Source organism: Schistocerca nitens, chromosome 9, assembly GCF_023898315.1.
Source record: "Schistocerca nitens isolate TAMUIC-IGC-003100 chromosome 9, iqSchNite1.1, whole genome shotgun sequence".
Taxonomy (NCBI): domain Eukaryota; kingdom Metazoa; phylum Arthropoda; class Insecta; order Orthoptera; family Acrididae; genus Schistocerca; species Schistocerca nitens.
The window spans coordinates 138,694,035-138,715,009 of NC_064622.1; the positions used below are offsets into that span (position 1 = coordinate 138,694,035).

Genomic DNA, 20,975 nt, shown 5'->3' on the forward strand with positions numbered 1-20,975 from the left:
GGAAGAGCGAGACTGGCCGGGCCCGACTCTCTAAGCCTTTGGCCAGCCGGTAGAGTGCACTACGGAGAGGTTGTGCATGCATCCAAGAGTGGAGGCCTCTGCCAGCGCTAGTATGTTGCGAATTCTGTGGCACACAATACAGCTGCATGCCCAGGTCATGGATATGGGATCTTACACAGGTCACTACACCCCTCACCCCTGAATAGTAACTTCAGTAGTGGCCAAGGAGCACTGGGCTATGTATGGAAAATGTGTCAATAACAATCAGCTAAAACACGTTCAGAACTGAACCTACAAAATCCACATGGAAGTATTCGCAAGGCTGGGTTGCTGGCTGCCATGGGGAAAACGAAGCCTTGAGAGCCACCTGTTAACTAGCACACCAAATACTCCGCTTCCCGGTCAGTGCAGCGTAAGTCTGAAAGCCAAGGCTTTGGTGTGGGAAACACCCCAGTGACCCTCATGCAACAGCTGTAAGACCTCCCACCGGAAACGTTCGGAAATGACCACCTAGGAGCTGGGTCATGATGGAGAGCAGGACAACCGTATCTAAGACTGACAGATGATAGCACAAGACACAATAATTACAAAGTGGATTAGAAGTGCAGCCTGGATGATGAGTCAACCAAACCTGCTGGACAGGGTGGACAATCTGCTCGAAGCAGGTTCAGATGCAGTGCCCTTGGCGATCCAGGTACTAGTGACCGAAAAACCTTCTATCGCTTGGAGGGACGCGACATAGAAATGAAAACACCCGTGCATCTCTCTGTCACACTTGGTGTCTGGACTGACAGACAGTCTGAATAACGAGTCCATACAGGCATGGCACCCAGAGTGGCAAAAATGTATGCCATAGTGGTATTTGGAGAGAAACAATGCCCACTGCTGCAAGCTGTGGGCCACCTTATTGGGGTCATGGGCGGATAGACTGAATAATGAAACAAACAGCTTGCCGTCCATAATTTGGTATTTGGTGCCATACAAGAACATGTGAAATAGTGTGACCACATATGCAATGGTCAGAGGCTGCTTCTCAACCTGAAAGCAGTGGACCTGTGCTGGACTCAAGAATTTTGGATGCAAACACTAGTGGCTGCTCTCAGCCATCTGCAGCCTAATGGGGGAGGACTGCCCCCATGCTGTGCTACAAGGTGTCCATAACCAAAACCAATGGTTTGTTAGGATCAAAAGTAGCTACACACAGCACTGTCCTGAGGCAGGCCTTCAGCGTGGAAAAGGCCTCACGCCTCGCCAGAGACCAGACAAAGGAAGCACTGTTGTGGAGAAGGAGGTAGAGAGGGTGGGCAATGGTGGATGCCACGGGAATAAAGAGGTAGTAGTAGGAAATTTTACCCAAGAAAGCCTGAAGTTCATGCAACAACAAGAGACAGGGCAAGTCCGTAATGGCCTTGACGAGACTCACCAGGGGTTGGACACCCTGCCATGATATGGTGTGGCCCACATACTCAAGGGAGGGATGGAAAAATTTAGACTGCAATGCAGAGCCACGGACTGCAGTGTTTTGAAAAGGGTCCAGAGATTGTGCAGGTGGTTGCTCATAGTACATTTGGTAGCAACAATATCATTTAGATAATTGAAATAGTGTGGAATAGTTGATGTGACCTGTCCTGAACAGTGCTGAAATACAGTGGGGCACTTGCCATGCCAAACATTAACTGTAGGTATTGATACAGGCCAAATGGCGTATTAAGAACCATGACATGCTTGAACTCAAATTTGGAGAAGAATTGACCCCTGCTAAGCGTGTGAATAGCTCTTCCGGGCATGGCAATGGGTAGGTGTTGAGCACAGACAGTGAATTCATGGTGACCTTAAAATCATTGCAAAGTCACTCTACCAGAGGGTTTTATCACAATGACAAGGGGTGTGGCCCATTCACTAGAGGGAATGGGAACCACAATCCTGAGAGATGCGAGCCAGTCCAGCTCCACCGTGACTTGGGAGTGGAGGGCTATCAGAATCTGCCGGGCGATTCAAAGTTTGTGTGCACCCTACTTCTTCTGCAAAAATATCCTGAAATTCGGAGCACGCTGATTCAATTGATTGATAGAGGACATCTGCAGATAGCAACTGTATGGAGTTCATGACTGAAGAGCCGAAGGCCTGAAAGGTATCAAACTTGAAAAGGTTTCCTGAACTAGAATTGTGAACAACAATAAAGATAATAAGCAGAATTACTGATCTAAAGGTAACATCACTGTACATTGGTGAAGCACTGTGATATAGTGGAAGACTGTGGAGAGATGTGCAGTGAGTTGACCCAACTGATACTGGACATCAGCTTTGATATATGACGTAGTGATGATGTGTCACTTGACATTGTACGAGCACTAACAGATGTCAAATAGAACCATGAGAATATTCTTTTTCCAACTACATTATCTTTTAGCATACAGTGTAGGAGCCCACCACAAGCACTTCCATATGTGAATATCAGAGAGACAAGGAGGTGCATTACAGAAGAGCATTGTGGATGCTCTGCACAGTTGTCTAAGAGGTGAATCAGATGTTCCTGATGTTCTCTCTCATAGTATATGATGTCTGTTTGTACTTTAGTTCTTCGAAGTCTTGACATTGGTTATGCCACTGTCAGATACTTGGCGGTTGTGTTCCACTCAGAGCTGCCCCAGCCAGTTCAAAGAAAATTTTTTCCCACACTTAACTACTATTCTGCTGTGCAACACTAGGCGGTTGTTGTTGTTGACTAATCTGGAGCGTAGCCTGAGGTCCAGGTTACATTGAAATGTGGCAGTTCAGTTGTACATTGGCGAAGTCAATCAATGTGGATAGACTCTTAGGAGGTGGTAAAGTACTGGTCTTGTACTAGATTTAATAATGATGTACAGTGCACCTAGCATAACTGTTTTCTGAATGCCGTTCAGAGACAATCTCTGTGGCATAAGGAATATGAGATCAACAACATTTTGATTCACATTTCAGGGAATACAAAAGACTGGAAAGAACCATTATGATGACATCTAAATCAGTTTTACAGTGCTTATTTGGTGGCACCTAAACTAGGCATATAACAAATTTTACACAGATAACTGTAGTAACCAGAACTGCTTTAGTTAACACAATATACAAGAACAGACACCCCTCATATCTACTGATACAATTTGCTCATACCATGAAAGAGATGTATATGTCTTCAGTAAGCATAAGTAAACAAGGTTGTTTTAACATATTCCAGTCTAGAGAACGATTTCACTCACCAGAGTATTCTTTTAAATGTGACATCATATGTTACATAACTGGAGTCTGCAATGTTTGGCTGAAGAGTAGATTAGGGCCAGTTACAGTGATGTTTCTCTACTGCTCACAGGTTGGCAATGCTTGTGTCCTATACCCAATGCAATGATACTTTCATATAACCAATGAGTGGCAAAAAGGGGGGCAATGAATTTCTACTGCCAAACTAGGAACCATTCTCTGTCTTCTTTCTGAAAATTATAAGGTTGTTGTTATGATAGGATCTAACAGCACAGCTTATATTGCTGTAATTGACAATAGCAGCAAATTGAACTTTCTATCTTAGTTGACTGTTTCTTCTGAATGTGTTATAATTTCCGAGGCTGTGATATACTGACATGCGGAAGCCATACTATTCTTTTGCCTCTTATTTCAAAACAGGTCACTAGTCAACTGCTCTCATACTGCTTGCACAGAACTACCAGGTGGCATCCTTTTTGTTCCCATTATATATCACGCCAAGTGCTGACAACATTGCTGCACAAAATATTAAGTACTCCAATGACCATGAACTAGACTTTTGATTTGTTTGTATGTCTTAGGTTACAATCACAATGGCTCTGATATCAATGGATTCCGCTGCTGACTGACATCAGCCGGAGATGGACGATCTCTTCAAATCAGTATGCCACTACGTGCACAGTTATACTATAGCTGGTCTTATCACCTGAACATATGTACTTTGGATGGCAATCAGTGAAATACAAATCAGTTCTCTCTCTCTCTCTCTCTCTCTCTCTCTTTTTTTTTTTTTTTTTTTTTTTTTTGCCAAATCAACTGACGTTCTCACACATAAAATATGAAGTGTGAGAAACTGGTACGTGCAGTCCAAGAAAGAGTGAGATTGTGGCATCCTGAGGATGAAAATATCAAAATCAGGATATAGTTCAGAATCTAAGGATAGAAATTGCAGGTTTATTCAAAACCTCAAATAGGTAAAATTTTTACTGGAAATTTTAGGCGTAAATTATAACCTCAAAAAATAATTTGTTCAATGAAAAGGGTGGTGGATCTTACAAGCTTATAGCTACTATACAAGATGTTTTATTGTGATAGGTTATCATTAGTTGTCCACAATTATTATTGCTGCTTACTGGTGTTTTATGCCAGTAGTTTAGTGACTGTTACTATGAAATGGTTTGGAAATGTAGTGTATGGCAGATATTTCCATTTTTAAGTGCTTTATGTTTTCAGAGTGTCTTATTCTACACTTTATGGTTGATTTTTACTTGTGTGGTAAATGACAGCCATTGAAGGTTAACTGATGTGTGACTGCACAACTTTAAACAAATACAGTGAAACAGAGTGTTTATAACTTGCTTTTCAAACACCACGAGTTATCTTGGGTATGTAACAGAACATATATCCCATCATCGCATATATTGGTCTTAGTGCACCTGATCACCTCCATCAGTTTTTGGCAGAGTCGAGGTGGTAGGTTAGATTTAGATTTTAACCTTTTAGGGTGAGGTGGACACCATGATGCCACTGTGTTTCAATATGAGTGCTGCATAGCAGCTTTAGCTATTAAAGAGAAGCCGAATGCATGTGAACGAGCTTTCCTGTCTCATGAAGAACATGGAGAATATTGTACATACTGTTCTCAGTTAAAGGACTAACCAGACAAGTTCTACGAATATGTGAGATGACAGGAAAAAGTTCTGTTACCTATTCGAGATAATTCTTGGTGACCTTGAAAAGCAAGTTCTAAACACTCTGATTCACTGCATTTATTTAAAGTTGTGCTGAAGTATGTCAATTAACCTTCAGTAACTGTCATTCAGCACACAAATCAAAGACAAGCAAAAAGTGTGGCATAAGCTACTCTGAAAACCTAAAGCAATTAAAAGTGGAAATACGTAGCATACACCACATTTACAATACCCTACTGGCATACAAAGCCTGTAAGCAGCAATAATAATTTGTAGACAACCTACCATAAAAAAGATCCAATACAGTGGCTGTAAGCATTAAAGATAGACCACTCTCTTCACTTGAACAAATTAATTTTTGAGGTTATAATCTATGCCTAAAATTTCCAGTAAATATTCGCCTATTCGAAGTTTTGAATAAACCTGTGATTTCGGTCCATAAAGTCTGAACTATACCCTAATTATATCTTCAACCTCAAGATGCCACAGACGCACTCTTTCTTGGACTAAACTTATCAGTTTCCCACACGCCATATTTTGTGTGCAAGAATGTGGGTTGATTTGACTGAAGAAAACAAAATGATCTGAATTTCACCAATTGTCGTCTGAAGTCTGTATGTTCAGGAGATAGGATCGGCTATATGGTCACGGTGCACACAGTGGCACACTGTTTTAGAAAGATCAGCCGTCCCCAGCCAATGTCAGTCATCGGCGGAATCCACCAATATTGGAGCCACTGTGACTGCACCCTTAATTGTAAGGTCATTCATGTTCTTTAACAATATGTAGTTTATTTACTATGGGTGGCAGTTTATATTGTGTCATATACTACACCTGTCAGTATAGGGGTATAGTGGACATGATGTGTGTATTGAAAACTATGATACTGCCATTACGCCTTGCATTTATATTTAATGGATGTTGAGGTGACAGGCTGAACGAGTGCACAGTCTGATGTTTTGGTAAGTTTGGAAGGTGATAGTTGTTAATTGGTGAAGCTAATAAGTGTGGTGCATTTATTTTATTTATTTATTTAATGAAGACACTGGTGACAGACTGCTTTGCAACTTTTGTTCTTTGTACATACATCACTGTTTCACAGGGAAATACGGAAGCGTCCGATCCCGCCCGTCTGCTACATCTACATCTACATTCATACTCCGCAAGCCACCCATCGGTGTGTGGCGGAGGGCACTTTACGTGCCACTGTCATTACCTCCCTTTCCTGTTCCAGTCGCGTATGGTTCGCGGGAAAAACGACTGTCTGAAAGCCTCCGTGCGCGCTCTAATCTCTCTAATTTTACATTCGTGATCTCCTCGGGAGGTATAAGTAGGGGGAAGCAATATACTCGATACCTCATCCAGAAACACACCCTCTCGAAACCTGGCGAGCAAGCTACACCGCGATGCAGAGCGCCTCTCTTGCAGAGTCTGCCACTTGAGTTTATTAAACATCTCCGTAACGCTATCACGGTTACCAAATAACCCTGTGACGAAACGCGCCACTCTTCTTTGGATCTTCTCTATCTCCTCCGTCAACCCGATCTGGTACGGATCCCACACTGATGAGCAATACTCAAGTATAGGTCGAACGAGTGTTTTGTAAGCCACCTCCTTTGTTGCTGGACTACATTTTCTAAGCACTCTCCCAATGAATCTCAACCTGGTACCCGCCTTACCAACAATTAATTTTATATGATCATTCCACTTCAAATCGTTCCGCACGCATACTCCCAGATATTTTACAGAAGTAACTGCTACCAGTGTTTGTTCCGCTATCATATAATCATACAATAAAGGATCCTTCTTTCTATGTATTCGCAATACATTACATTTGTCTATGTTAAGGGATAGTTGCCACTCCCTGCACCAAGTGCCTATCCGCTGCAGATCTTCCTGCATTTCGCTACAATTTTCTAATGCTGCAACTTCTCTGTATACTACAGCATCATCCGCGAAAAGCCGCATGGAACTTCCGACACTATCTACTAGGTCATTTATATATATTGTGAAAAGCAATGGTCCCATAACACTCCCCTGTGGCACGCCAGAGGTTACCTTAACGTCTGTAGACGTCTCTCCATTGATAACAACATGCTGTGTTCTGTTTGCTAAAAAATCTTCAATCCAGCCACACAGCTGGTCTGATATTCCGTAGGCTCTTACTTTGTTTATCAGGCGACAGTGCGGAACTGTATCGAATGCCTTCCGGAAGTCAAGAAAAATAGCATCTACCTGGGAGCCTGTATCTAATATTTTCTGGGTCTCATGAACAAATAACGCGAGTTGGGTCTCACACGATCGCTGTTTCCGGAATCCATGTTGATTCCTACATAGTAGATTCTGGGTTTCCAAAAACGACATGATACTCGAGCAAAAAACATGTTCTAAAATTCTACAACAGATCGACGTCAGAGATATAGGTCTATAGTTTTGCGCATCTGCTCGACGACCCTTCTTGAAGACTGGGACTACCTGTGCTCTTTTCCAATCACTTGGAACCCTCCGTTCCTCTAGAGACTTGCGGTACACGGCTGTTAGAAGGGGGGCAAGTTCTTTCGCGTACTCTGTGTAGAATCGAATTGGTATCCCGTCAGGTCCAGTGGACTTTCCTCTGTTGAGTGATTCCAGTTGCTTTTCTATTCCTTGGACACTTATTTCGATGTCAGCCATTTTTTCATTTGTGCGAGGATTTAGAGAAGGGACTGCAGTTTAGTATTTCAGCTTTACGCGTGTCATCCTCTGTTTCAATGCCATCATCATCCCGGAGTGTCTGGATATGCTGTTTCGAGCCACTTACTGATTTAACGTAAGACCAGAACTTCCTAGGATTTTCTGTCAAGTCTGTACATAGAATTTTACTTTCGAATTCACTGAACGCTTCTCGCATAGCCCTCCTTACGCTAACTTTGACATCGCTTAGCTTCTGTTTGTCTGAGAGGTTTTGGCTGCGTTTAAACTTGGAGTGAAGCTCTCTTTGCTTTCGCAGTAGTTTCCTAACTTTGTTGTTGTACCACAGTGGGTTTTTCCCGTCCCTCACAGTTTTACTCGGCACGTACCTGTCTAAAACGCATTTTACGACTGCCTTGAACTTTTTCCATAAACACTCAACGTTGTCAGTGTCGGAACAGAAATTTTCGTTTTGATCTGTTAGGTGGTCTGAAATCTGCCTTCTATTACTCTTGCTAAACAGATAAACCTTCCTCCCTTTTTTTTATATTCCTATTAACTTCCATATTCAGGGATGCTACAACGGCCTTATGATCACTGATTCCCTGTTCTGCACTTACAGAGTCGAAAAGTTCGGGTCTGTTTGTTATCAGTAGGTCCAAGATGTTATCTCCACGAGTCGGTTCTCTGTTTAATTGCTCGAGGTACTTTTCGGATAGTGCGCTCAGTATAATGTCACTCGATGCTCTGTCCCTACCACCCGTCCTAAACATCTGAGTGTCCCAGTCTATATCTGGTAAATTGAAATCTCCACCTAAGACTATAACATGCTGAGGAAATTTATGCGAAATGTATTCCAAATTTTCTCTCAGTTGTTCTGCCACTAACGCTGCTGAGTCGGGAGTTCGGTAAAAGGAGCCAATTATTAACCCAGCTCGGTTGTTGAGTGTAACCTCCACCCATAATAATTCACAGGAACTATCCACTTCTACTTCACTACAGGATAAACTACTACTAACAGCGACGAACACTCCACCACCGGTTGCATGCAATCTATCCTTCCTAAACACCATCTGTACCTCTGTAAAAATTTCGGCAGAATTTGTCTCTGGCTTAAGCCAGCTCTCTGTACCTATAACGATTTCAGCTTCGGTGCTTTCTATCAGCGCTTGAAGTTCCGGTACTTTACCAACGCAGCTTCGACAGTTTACAATTACAATACCGATTGCTGCTTGGTCCCCGCATGTCCTGACTTTGCTCCGCACCCTTTGAGGCTGTTGCCCTTTCTGTACTTGCCCGAGGCCATCTAACCTAAAAAACCGCCCAGTCCACGCCACACAACCCCTGCTACCCGTGTAGCCGCTTGCTGCGTGTAGTGGACTCCTGACCTATCCAGCGGAACCCGAAACCCCACCACCCTATGGCGCAAGTCGAGGAATCTGCAGCCCACATGGTCGCAGAACCGTCTCAGCCTCTGATTCAGACCCTCCACTCGGCTCTGTACCAAAGGTCCGCAGTCAGTCCTGTCGACAATGCTGCAGATGGTGAGCTCTGCTTTCATCCCGCTAGCGAGACTGGCAGTCTTCACCAAATCAGATAGCCGTCGGAAGCCAGAGAGGATTTCCTCCGATCCATAGCGACACACATCATTGGTGCCGACATGAGCGACCACCTGCAGATGGGTGTACCCTGTACCCTTCATGGCATCCGGAAGGACCCTTTCCACATCTGGAATGACCCCCCGGTATGCACACGGAGTGCACATTGGTTTTCTTCTCCTCTCTTGCTGCCATTTCTCTAAGGGGCCCCATTACGCGCCTGACGTTGGAGCTCCCAACTACCAGTAAGCCCACCCTCTGCGACCGCCCGGATCTTGCAGACTGAGGAGCAACCTCTGGAACAGGACAAGCAGCCATGTCAGGCCGAAGATCAGTATCAGCCTGAGACAGAACCTGAAACCGGTTCGTCAGACAGACTGGAGAGGCCTTCCGTTCAGCCCTCCGGAATGTCTTTCGCCCCCTGCCACACCTTGAGACTACCTCCCACTCTACCACAGGTGAGGGATCAGCCTCAATGCGGGCAGTATCCCGGGCAACCACAGTCTTAGTCCGATCGGGGGATGCGTGGGACGAGCTGGCCGTCCCCGACAAACCCCCATCCGGACCCCCACAGTGATGCCCATTGGCAACAGCCTCAAGCTGTGTGACCGAAGCCAACACTGCCTGAAGCTGGGAGCGAAGGGATGCCAACTCAGCCTGCATCCGAACACAGCAGTTGCAGTCCCTATCCATGCTAAAAACTGTTTTGCAAAGAACGTCTGAACTAATCTACAGAGAGCGCAAACAAATCGACAAAATTTAAACGGTTATTAAAATACAAGATTGCCTAGTAAATGCAGTAATGCTGCTACTAACGCACTGCTGACACACTGCTCGGCAGCGGAAGGAGACTACGCGATTTTACACTATTCAGGTACTAAAACGCGATGCTACAACTCGCAAATACTATAATACGCCCGAAATTTATGTATCAAACAATGCAAGTACCAAAAACACTCAAAGAAATTAAGAATTAAACTATGTAAGAAATGAGTGAGCTAGGAGTATATGACTTGCTGCTGCAGCTGCTTATCCAACGGCGGCAGGGAGCACACTTTGACCCATGACCTCACAAATATGGCGGAAACAAAAACAAACACACACACACTTTCCACAAGAAGCCTAATGACACTAACGGGACAAGCGCGGGAAATGGGGTGTTTTGGGTGGGGGGCAAACTAAATATAAACAAATTTAGATGCCTTGCGTAGCTACAACGTGTAAGTGAAGACAGCCATGCATGAATACCCACCCACCTCCCCAGGGGTCGTAACCCCTGCAACCCATAGAAGATAAAGATGCTTCAGTAGCTGATTAATGTTTTTTGTCTTTTTAAAAAAAAATCTCACGGGATAGAACGAACAGATCAGAAAGACAAATATAATAAACTAAAACAGAAATTGGAGGAAACAGATAATTAAAATAAGTAATAAGTGTTTTTAAATTTTAAAAAAAAATCTCGCGAGATAGAACGAACAGATCAGAAAAGTAAATAAAATATGATAAAACAGAACTGGAGACAGCCACACTCAAACCAAACTCCGCACCGTCACGACGTCACACACAACACCCTTACGTCACGGGTCAAAGCCGACGCGTGGGATCGGACGCTTCTGTCGACCCGTTTCACAGTTACAATTATGTCCATACTGAAAAACAATTTTTCCACTTTGGTCTGATATTTTCACTTTTATAATATGTTTCAAGGTCTGTTAATTCATTGACTTTTGTTTTAATATTGTTAGTGACATCACCTATTGGTTGTTTCTTGAGGGTCTTACCTTCATCATCTTAAAGAAGTCACTGGTCTGTCAGTGCAGTATCACATTATTTATTAATCCCACAAAACATACTCGTATCTTCTAACATAATTAAAATACTCCACTTTTTCCACATCGGAGGATAAGTTACATCAAATAACCACAAGAAGTTGCATAATTCATACCAGGATGACTTACATGAATCCAGAAATTTCTAGAAATAATTTAATTTGTAAAATAATTTTCATGAGGCAATAAATAAACTGGCATTGAAAATTACTCAAACTAGTATATCCTTAAATGAGGTATAGATAGTGTAATTTCTTGGCAGAGGGCATCACAGAGAAATAACTGTCACACTGTGAAAGTATTACATAAGGTCACCAGATAATAATATTCATATATTAAAAAAAACTACTGCCTGATCAAATAGTGTCTGCCAATGAGCACAAAAGTTTAAAAAAGAAGGGAAGGAAAGCTAGTGTTACATCTCATTTACGTCAAAGTTGTTAGGTTTGTGGGACCATCCTATCAGAAAAAAATTACTTCGTGGCCTAGCTGAATAAACAACTCTATCATTTATTCACAATGATATAAGGGAGCCATGTGTGAGACCTGTGCCTTTATGAGTAAGTTAAGACTTGAACCGCACTCCCCAAAACAGTAGTTGCTGTACTGACTTCTGCAATATCTAATTCAAGTATTATCGTAATATACGACTCCAAAAGGATACTGTGGAATTCTTGAACTGTGTTTCTATCCTGAATATAAAAAGAAAATTTACATCCGAATGACTTCACATCTACAATAGATTAATGTCGATGCACCATTCTTTGAAACTATAATGAGGAAATTTATGTATTTCCTTTATTGCATTCAACCTACTGCTTGAAACGTTTCATAATGTAAAGCTTCCTTAGAGTTTTACTGAACATCCTAAAACTGTTTACTTACCATTCTATGGTAAGTAGAATATGGAAAAGTGCATAAACAGAATATTAGACAAATAACACATTTTATTAATGTAATACAAACATTGTTTGGTTGCAATAAACAATTATGAACAGATAAAAGAAACATACATAAAAAACAATGGGAATCAGACATAAGCTGCCATGAGAATTTTTCAGAAGTAACACATCATTTCAAGCCTTTTCAAATATATCCACACAATTGAGAAACTAGTATTTTAGTCTTGCTCATTCAGACAAGAAAACAGGTGCTGTTAATTTGTGAAAGACTGAGTCTGTTTCACTACACTGACATTCAGTTGTCCGTTGGCTGTAAAATAAACAATGCAATAAGCACTATTCACTTTCTTTATAGGTATTCCCCATGTCCTTGGTACGATGTTAGTTATTATGCCAGGACTTCTGTCATACGACAAAACAACCATAGGAAGAGCAAGCTTACCAGCACCAGTTGCTGTTGCAAGTGAAGTCAGGTTTTCTTACTTATCTTTCCCAACAGAGTATACAGCTATATTCCTCTTACATGCAACCACACTTTCCTTTAAGCAGGAGGGGGGAAGGGGGGAATATCCAACTTCGTTGCTCACAGACATTTTCATGGGAAGGTAAGTTTCATGTTTTTCTCTCACTTGAAACTGGATGCCTTTTAATAAGTAATGTACATTATTTTCTGCCTTGTCTTCCATCAGTAATTTGTTCTATCATTACATTTCACTTCTTCCCTGGTGTACACTGTCCAGCAACATGTCTTTTACGACTGGATAGTGCAATTTTCAAGCTGAGGAAAGCTGCTGGACTACAATATTTTCTTCATCCTCAGTCAGCGTAGTGGAAGGATCAAACTTGCACGATTTGAGACCTTTGCTGCTTATTTTGTAACACAATATCACACTCGGCACATCAAACTATTTGGCTGCAAAAGCCATTATAATGCCTGCCTGGACAACTTCTACCCCTTTTGCCATTTGTTCGGGCTTGTAATTTCTCTTGTGCCTCGTATCTGGAACAAGATGCTTGTCATTAGAAGCCAGTTGTTCCAGTGACTGACATCCATTGGAACCACGATTTATAGAAAGAAAATTCCAAGAGAGGAATTCATAAATTAATTAATTTTGGCTACTTATTGGCTACTGATAATATGTTCTGAACTCATTATAAAAATAAAATCATTCTACCAGTCATTGATAGGGAGTATCAAAGACCAGATCATCAAAAAACATAATGTAACAGTCTTATAACCCAACCTTAAAATTAGCAGGTACAGTTGATCTTATTCTTAACAGGTTGCTTTACTTCATGCAATACCATAGGTCAGTTCCATGTAATACTATTACTAAACTTAACTTGTAAATATCTCACACCAGGCAATAAAGAAGAACTTTCCCTTAACATTTGTCTTCATGAAAATAAGGTAAAATTGCTCTCAACACATCATAAATCATTTTACAATTTATTCTCCCTACAATGATGCCACATATAGTAAGACATAAATTGTCCTGTATGTGTATATCAAGGAGACAGGTTTTAATTTCCTATTTCACACACCTGAGGTAAGTGTCAATTACTCGAATACTGTCAAAGACTCGTTCTTCTACCTTACTCAGTTTCAGATTTATCACAATTACACATAAGAATGAGCTCAGGAATACATAATTTTCCACTGCAGAATTAAGATTGTCACTTTTCATAAATCAAAGAATTAAAGGCAGTTATGCAATCTATATTTACGTTTATTATTATACTGTGGATTCCTTTGTTCTTATAACATGGCAACTATTTTAATATTTAAGACTTGGTTTACCTTTATTTCGTACGTCCTAAAAAATACATTTGCTTTGAAGTAGTACAGAGCTTCATCAATGATGTCTGTATCCTTTGTGAATGTAGGCGCTGGTCCTCTAAATTGTGTTCTAAAAGGTAAAATTGCCATGTTACCGACGACTTGGCTAAATTCCGTAAAGCCTGAATGATACGCCTGAAAAGTGACAACAGCATTGATAAAGTGACACACCCATTTCTTGAAAGAAAAATAAAATGTCGATGTCATCAAGTGTTACTGATGTTGTTGGTGTTGTTAAGGCAGAATAGGAAACAAATTTTTAGCTTACCGGCATTGTGACGACTGCGACTTCAAAATTGCTTTTCAAACTACACAACACACATCAAAACACACCACTTCCGCACATCAACACACTATTGTATATTGATGATCTTTGGCGACGACTTTTGTCTACTCAAAGATAACAGTGGTAGAGAACAAACGATAAGAATTCTGCTGTGAGAAATGAAATTCATCAGTGACAATGGTTCCCCGAATGTCGATTAATACTTGCAACAGGATAATTTTCAAAAAAACTAAGAGTTGAATATTATTAAAAGTTTTGCAACGGTTTTTGGGAACTGGACGCTATGTTACAGAATACGCTACATTTGGACTGGCACTAAGAATTTCGTGCCTGTAGGCCTACTTCGCAAATATAATTTATGGTAAGAGGTTCCAGAAAAATGTTGCATCAATCGTGTAAAACATCGCTCTGGAAAGAAAATTTCAACAGTAAAAGTTGTTGGAATTGTGTGAACAATATATTTCGTGTGTGTCGGCGGAAAGTGCACTGTGTAAAATAGACCTCTTTGGCACTGTCTAACACTCTTTGTGTGCGCTAATTATTCTGTTGTGTTCGCTGTAAATTTTTTTGTTCTTGAATGTGCAAATATAGTTATTGGTAAAATGTCCTTTTTTCTCCTTAATACTTATTCAGCTGTGCAAATTCCAATAGGTTATGGGCCCAGGCTGCATTTGGAATAAGTATATCAATAAAATAGTAGGGAGAAAGTATTGGGAAAGTTCCAATTTACGTGAACTGCGAGTTATCCTTACAAGACGATCGCAATTTTTTTCCGCATTATTTTTCGGTGTTCTTTACGGCAATAAAAAGCAAGTTACCGTTAAGAATGAGTGCGGCACAAATTCCACAGATTGAAAGACTTATAGGTCGCGAAAACTATGCAACCTGGAAGTTCGCAGTAGAAGCGTATTTACGTTTAGACGACCTATGGGACGTGGTATATGGGACAATGAAATCCACAGATCAGAATTATTCAAATAAAGATAGGAAAGCAAAATCAGAATTGATGTTACTGATTGATTCGGTGAATTATGTTCACGTTGAAAAAGCTGCTACAGCGAAAGAAGTCTGGAACAATTTACGAAGTGCATTCGAGGATGGTGGTCTTACGAGAAAAGTAGGATTATTACACGAGTTAATTGCCACTCGTCTGCACAAATGTAAGAGTGTAGACGAATACGTTAACAAAATAATAACCACGTCGAACCGACTGAGAAACATCAGATTCGAGATCGCTGACGAATGGATAGGAACATTGCTGTTGGCGGGACTGCCCGAAAGGTATGCACCTATGATTATGGGACTTGAAAGCTCGGGTATACCAATCACAGGCGACAGTGTTAAGGTGAAAATCTTGCAGGACGTAAAGAGTGCTCCAAGCTGTTGTACATTGAATTTCGTTTAGTTGTTCCTTGCTCTCTCCAGCAATTTAACTTAGCGTACCTCTTCATTATTTAACTAGCATTTCCGGAAAGTAGCGTAAAGTTTAAGTTGTTGTTTCAGAAACTTTGCACTTTTGTTTTTGTTTACACACAGTTGCGTAAACAGTTGCGTATAGGCCAAATTTGTGTAACCATATTTTCGTGTTTATCTGTAATTTAACTGACTTATTCTTAATAAACTATTACGTTTATCATGAGTGAAAAGTGCTTGACTTGCCGTAGAATTGTTAGGTCGGGGCTTTGGTGTGATGGGTGCTGTAGTTTTTTCCATGTGGGTGACTGTAGTGGCGTGGGAATAGGGGAAGTAAATGAGACTCATCAGTGGTTTTGTAGGATTTGTAGTAGAGATAGGAAGATACTAGAACAGGAGGGGAAAATTGCCGCCCTTCAGGCTGAGTTAGACAAGGCCAGGGGAGATCTTGACAGGTTAAGGAGGGAGAAGGGTAAAGAGAGGTGGGAAGTGGCAACAGGCAACAGGAGGAACAGGCCTAGAACTTTGTCTGACAGCTTTATGGTGAATGTGGAAAATAGATTTGACCTGTTGCTTCAGTTAGAAGCTGGTGAGCCTCAAGCAGTTGCAGGTGTAGACAGGGCACAACAAACTTTCAGCAGCAAATTGAAAAGTAAGAATGTAGGGAAATCAGTAAAGAGAAAGAAAGTGTTGTTGTTAGGTAGTTCCCATGGAAGAGGTGTTGGCCAACTTTTGCAGGATGAACTAGGATCAGAATACCAGGTCACCAATTTTTTTAAACCTAGTGCTGGTCTGGAGCAGGTGACAGAGGATTTAGGATCACTTTGCAAAGATTTCATTAAGGAAGACACCGTGGTTATAGTGGGTGGGGCAGGTAACAGTATTGACAGAGATCCTGGGTACAGTATAGAGTGTGACCTGGCGAAGATTGCGTCAGCATCGAAGCATACTAGTGTTGAGTTTGTATCTGTTCTTGGGCGCCATGACCGACCTCATTTGAACTCTTCTGTCAAGAGAGTTAATTTGGAGCTGGAACGGCTGCTCATATCGGGTGCGGGGTCACACATTGGTGTGGTTCCTGTTGATTCTCTCAGTAGGTGGGATTATACTAGGCATGGCCTTCACCTCAACAGGAGGGGGAAGGGTAAATTGGCTGGGGAAATAGCAGGAAAGTTAAAGGGGGGAGGCACTATCATGAGTGGTAAAATACCAGTGGTTATAGGATTCAGAAAAGACCCTTTTTTAGGGTAGGGAGGACAGAAAGAAAGCAAATTTTAAATGAGGTTAGAACTGAGACAAATCTTCAGTTTGAGAAAGAAATCAAAAAACATAATTCCAGCTTATTACATCAGCATAAACAGCCATTGGTTAAGAATTTTCAATTGTCAGCAGATATTTCAACTCCACCCAATCTTAACTCAGTCAATGAGAAATGTCAGCTATCTTTATTGCATCAAAATATTCGAGGACTGAGAAATAAAATTAATGAATTAACTATCTGCATAGATGAATTAGAGTCTTCAAACCCAGCTGACATAATCTGCCTCTCTGAACATCATGTGACCACTGGTATAGAACTTTTAAGTGTTACAGGGTTTAGGTTAGCATCTCACTTTTGTAGATCAGAAATGGAGAAAGGAGGAGTTGCCACATTCATCAGGAACTGTCATAAATTTAAGAACATAGACATTCATAAATTTTGCCTAGAACAGCATATGGAAGCATGTGCAACAGAATTAGAATTTCACAAAAAATCCTTCATAATATTAAGTGTATATCGAGCACCTGCAGGTAACTTTAATCTGTTTGTCAACCACCTTGAAGCTGTACTGGCCCATTTAACAACCAAAAACAAAGAAATAATGGTTGCTGGTGATTTCAATATAGATTTCCTTAAAGACTCTCCCATTAAGAACTTGTTTGAGTTAGTAACACTATCATTCAACTTAATTCCCACAGTAAAGTTCCCCACTAGGATAGCCACTTGCTCACAAACAGCCATTGATAATATCTTTATAGAAAAGTCCAATGAACAAAATTATATTACAAAACCAATAGTCAATGGCCTCTCAGACCATGACATGCAGTTCCTTCTGTTAAATGTTAATACTGAACAGGATATAAAATCTGTTAAATCTGAGCTCAAAAGGGTAATCAGTAAGCCAAAAATTGATTATTTTAGGACACTCCTCAGAGACATTCACTGGACTGATGTTTACAGCGTTCATGGCATGAATGAAAAATATAACATTTTTGCTAATAAAGTGCTTACCTTATTCGAACACTGCTTTCCCCCAAAACTTACCAAGGTTAGAGCAAAGTCTACAAAGAAGCCATGGATTACTCGAGGAATAGGGGTATCTTGTAAAACAAAAAGAAAACTGTATCTGTCACTCCGAAACATTTCCAGTGTTGATGCTATAGCACATTATAAGAAATACTGCAAAATATTAAAGACTGTAATACGGATGTCAAAGCAAATATATTACAAGGAAAAGATAGTCATATCAGATAACAAAATAAAGACAATATGGGATATAGTGAAGGAGGAGACTGGTAGAACCAGGCATGAAGAGGAACAAATAGCATTAAGAGTAAATCATACATTGGTGACAGATGTGTATAGTGTTGCAGAACTTTTTAACAAACATTTTATAACTGTTACTGACAAGATGGGGTTGTCAGGTTCGGTAGATGCTGCTATGGATTACCTTAGACCAGACATTTCAAGTAACTTCCTTAATATGAATTTGACCCTCACTACCCCAACAGAAATAATGTCCATCATAAAATCTTTAAAATCAAAAACATCTAGTGGGTATGATGAAATATCAACAAAGTTAATTAAAGAATGTGATTCTGAGCTAAGTAACATATTAAGCTATCTGTGTAACCAGTCGTTTATTAGTGGAATATTTCCTGAATGGCTGAAATATGCTGAAGTTAAGCCACTGTTTAAGAAGGGAGATAAAGAAATAGCATCAAATTTCCGTCCAATTTCACTGTTGCCAGCATTCTCAAAAATTTTCGAAAAAGTAATGTACAGTCGTCTTTATAACCATCTTATCTCAAATAACATACTGTCAAAGTCACAGTTTGGATTTCTAAAAGGTTCTGATATTGAGAAGGCTATCTACACTTACAGTGAAAATGTGCTTAATTCATTAGACAAAAAATTGCAGGCAACTGGTATATTTTGTGATCTGTCAAAGGCATTTGACTGTGTAAATCACAATATCCTTTTAAGTAAACTAGAATATTATAGTATAACAGGAAATGCTGCAAAATGGTTCAAATCTTATATCTCTGGCAGGAAACAAAGGGTGTTATTAGGAAAGAGACATGTATCAAGCTATCAGGCCTCATCCAACTGGGAACTAATTACATGTGGGGTCCCACAAGGTTCCATTTTGGGGCCCTTACTTTTTCTTGTGTATATCAATGACCTTTCATCAGTAACATTACCAGATGCCAAGTTTGTTTTGTTTGCCGATGGTACAAACATTGCAATAAATAGCAAGTCAAATGTAGTCTTAGAAATATCAGCCAATAAAATATTTGTGGACATTAATCACTGGTTCCTAGCCAATTCTTTGTCACTAAACTTTGAAAAAACACACTACATGCAGTTCAGAACTTGTAAGGGGTGTCCCAAGAGTATATGTCTAACATACGATGACAAGAAGATAGAAGAAGTGGACAGTGTTAAATTCTTGGGATTACAGCTTGATAATAAATTCAACTGGGAGGAGCACACCACAGAACTGCTGAAGCGTCTTAACAAATCTCTGTTTGCAATGCGAATTTTGTCAGACATAGGGGATATAAAAATGAAAAAGCTGGCATACTATGCTTACTTTCATTCCATAATGTCATATGGGATTATTTTTTGGGGTAATTCATCAAGCCAAGCTAAAGTTTTCCGGGCACAAAAACGTGCAGTGAGAGTTATATGTGGTGTGAACTCAAGAACATCCTGCAGAAGCCTGTTTAGGGAACTAGGGATACTAACTACTGCTTCCCAATATATTTATTCCTTAATGAAATTTGTCATTAAAAATATATCACTTTTTCAAACCAACAGCTCAATTCATGGAATCAATACTAGAAATAAGAATAATCTTCACAAGGATTTAAAGTCACTTAGTCTTGTACAAAAAGGTGTGCATTATTCAGGAACACACATTTTCAATAACTTGCCAGCAGCCATAAAAATCTTAACAACCAATGAAATTCAGTTTAAGAGAAGCCTAAAGGATTTATTGGTGGCCAACTCCTTCCACTCCATTGATGAATTTCTTAGTAAAACCAACTGATTTGTATATAAGTACAACATAACTTCTGCACAATTTCAGTGCAGTAATGTGTTCATTGAAAATTTGTGTGTGTGTGTGTGTGTGTGTGTGTGTGTTAGTATAATCTAACTTCTGCACCATTTCAGTGCAGTAATGTGTTCATTGTAAATAAGTATTACAGTAGTTGTATTACCTTATAAATAAATAAAAAACTTTTTATTTTAAATTCAGTGCATTAGTATTTGTAAAATTACTCTTAGTGTTCATTAAAAAATGACGATCATTCCACATGGGACCTGTGGAATGGTACATTAGCTTATTTGTTTTAATTGTAAATATTTGTCATGTATTGTTGTTTTTCTGACATGTTCCACATCCTGGAGGACCTCCTCACTACGGATCAATTGGAATGAAAGTAAATCTAATCTAATCTAAAGAAGGAAGGTGCGTCTGCTCTCTACTCAAGAAACAAAAAGGAGAAATCGGTGAGGTGCTATAAATGTCAGAAGATGGGACATATTGCGTCTCAGTGCAAAGAAACTGTAAGCCCAAGATCAGACACTCAGCAAAAGATGTATGTTACTGATAGCCCAGAGAGAAGGACCAATAACAAAGGTAAGGCACTCTCATGTTTTTATTCTTTTGGTGGGTTGAGCAATCGTGATATGGAATGGATTTTAGACTCAGGTGCATCTGTGCATATTGCTAAAGATAAATCACTTCTTTATGACATCAAAGATAAGACTCATATGGGAATATCTATTGTTGATGGCAACAAGCTCCAGTGTCACCTGGCTGGGAAACTAGATCTGCATTTAAGTGTAAATGGTGAATCAGCTATGGTTACAGCACACAATGTTCATTATGTGAAAAATGTGGCAACTAACCTGCTGTCTGTAGGGGAAATTGTCAAGAAAGGAAATACAGTCACTTTTGACATGCAGGGTGCAAGAGTAATCAGTGAAAGTGGTGAAGTTATAGCTACAGCAAGTAACGAAAGGGGTATTTTTAAGTTGGATACCATTGACAGTAAACATAAAAATGTTAGTGATTCAGTATATTCAGCAGAAGGTTTTTTATGGCACCGGAGGCTTGGACATCTAAATAGAAAGAGTATGTCTATAATAAAGGATATGGTAAAGGGAATACAGAATTTTAGTGTGTCCAAGGATCCTTGTGAGACATGTATAAAGGGAAAACAAGCAAGGTTACCCTTC

General features: G+C 40.2%; 1 protein-coding gene across 1 annotated transcript in view; it reads right to left on the reverse strand.

Moving 5' to 3' along the window:
• The window catches only part of LOC126203294 (actin-related protein 2/3 complex subunit 3), a 40,256-nt gene extending 26,097 nt beyond the window's left edge, over positions 1–14,159 (reverse strand). The window contains exons 1-2 of the mRNA XM_049937554.1: positions 14,033–14,159; positions 13,726–13,899 (exon numbers count right to left, since the gene is read on the reverse strand). Coding sequence (XP_049793511.1) covers positions 13,726–13,899; positions 14,033–14,038 — 180 coding nt within the window. The 5' untranslated portion in view covers positions 14,039–14,159. The remainder of the gene's footprint in view (positions 1–13,725; positions 13,900–14,032) is intronic.
• Between the last annotated feature and the right edge of the window lie 6,816 nt (positions 14,160–20,975).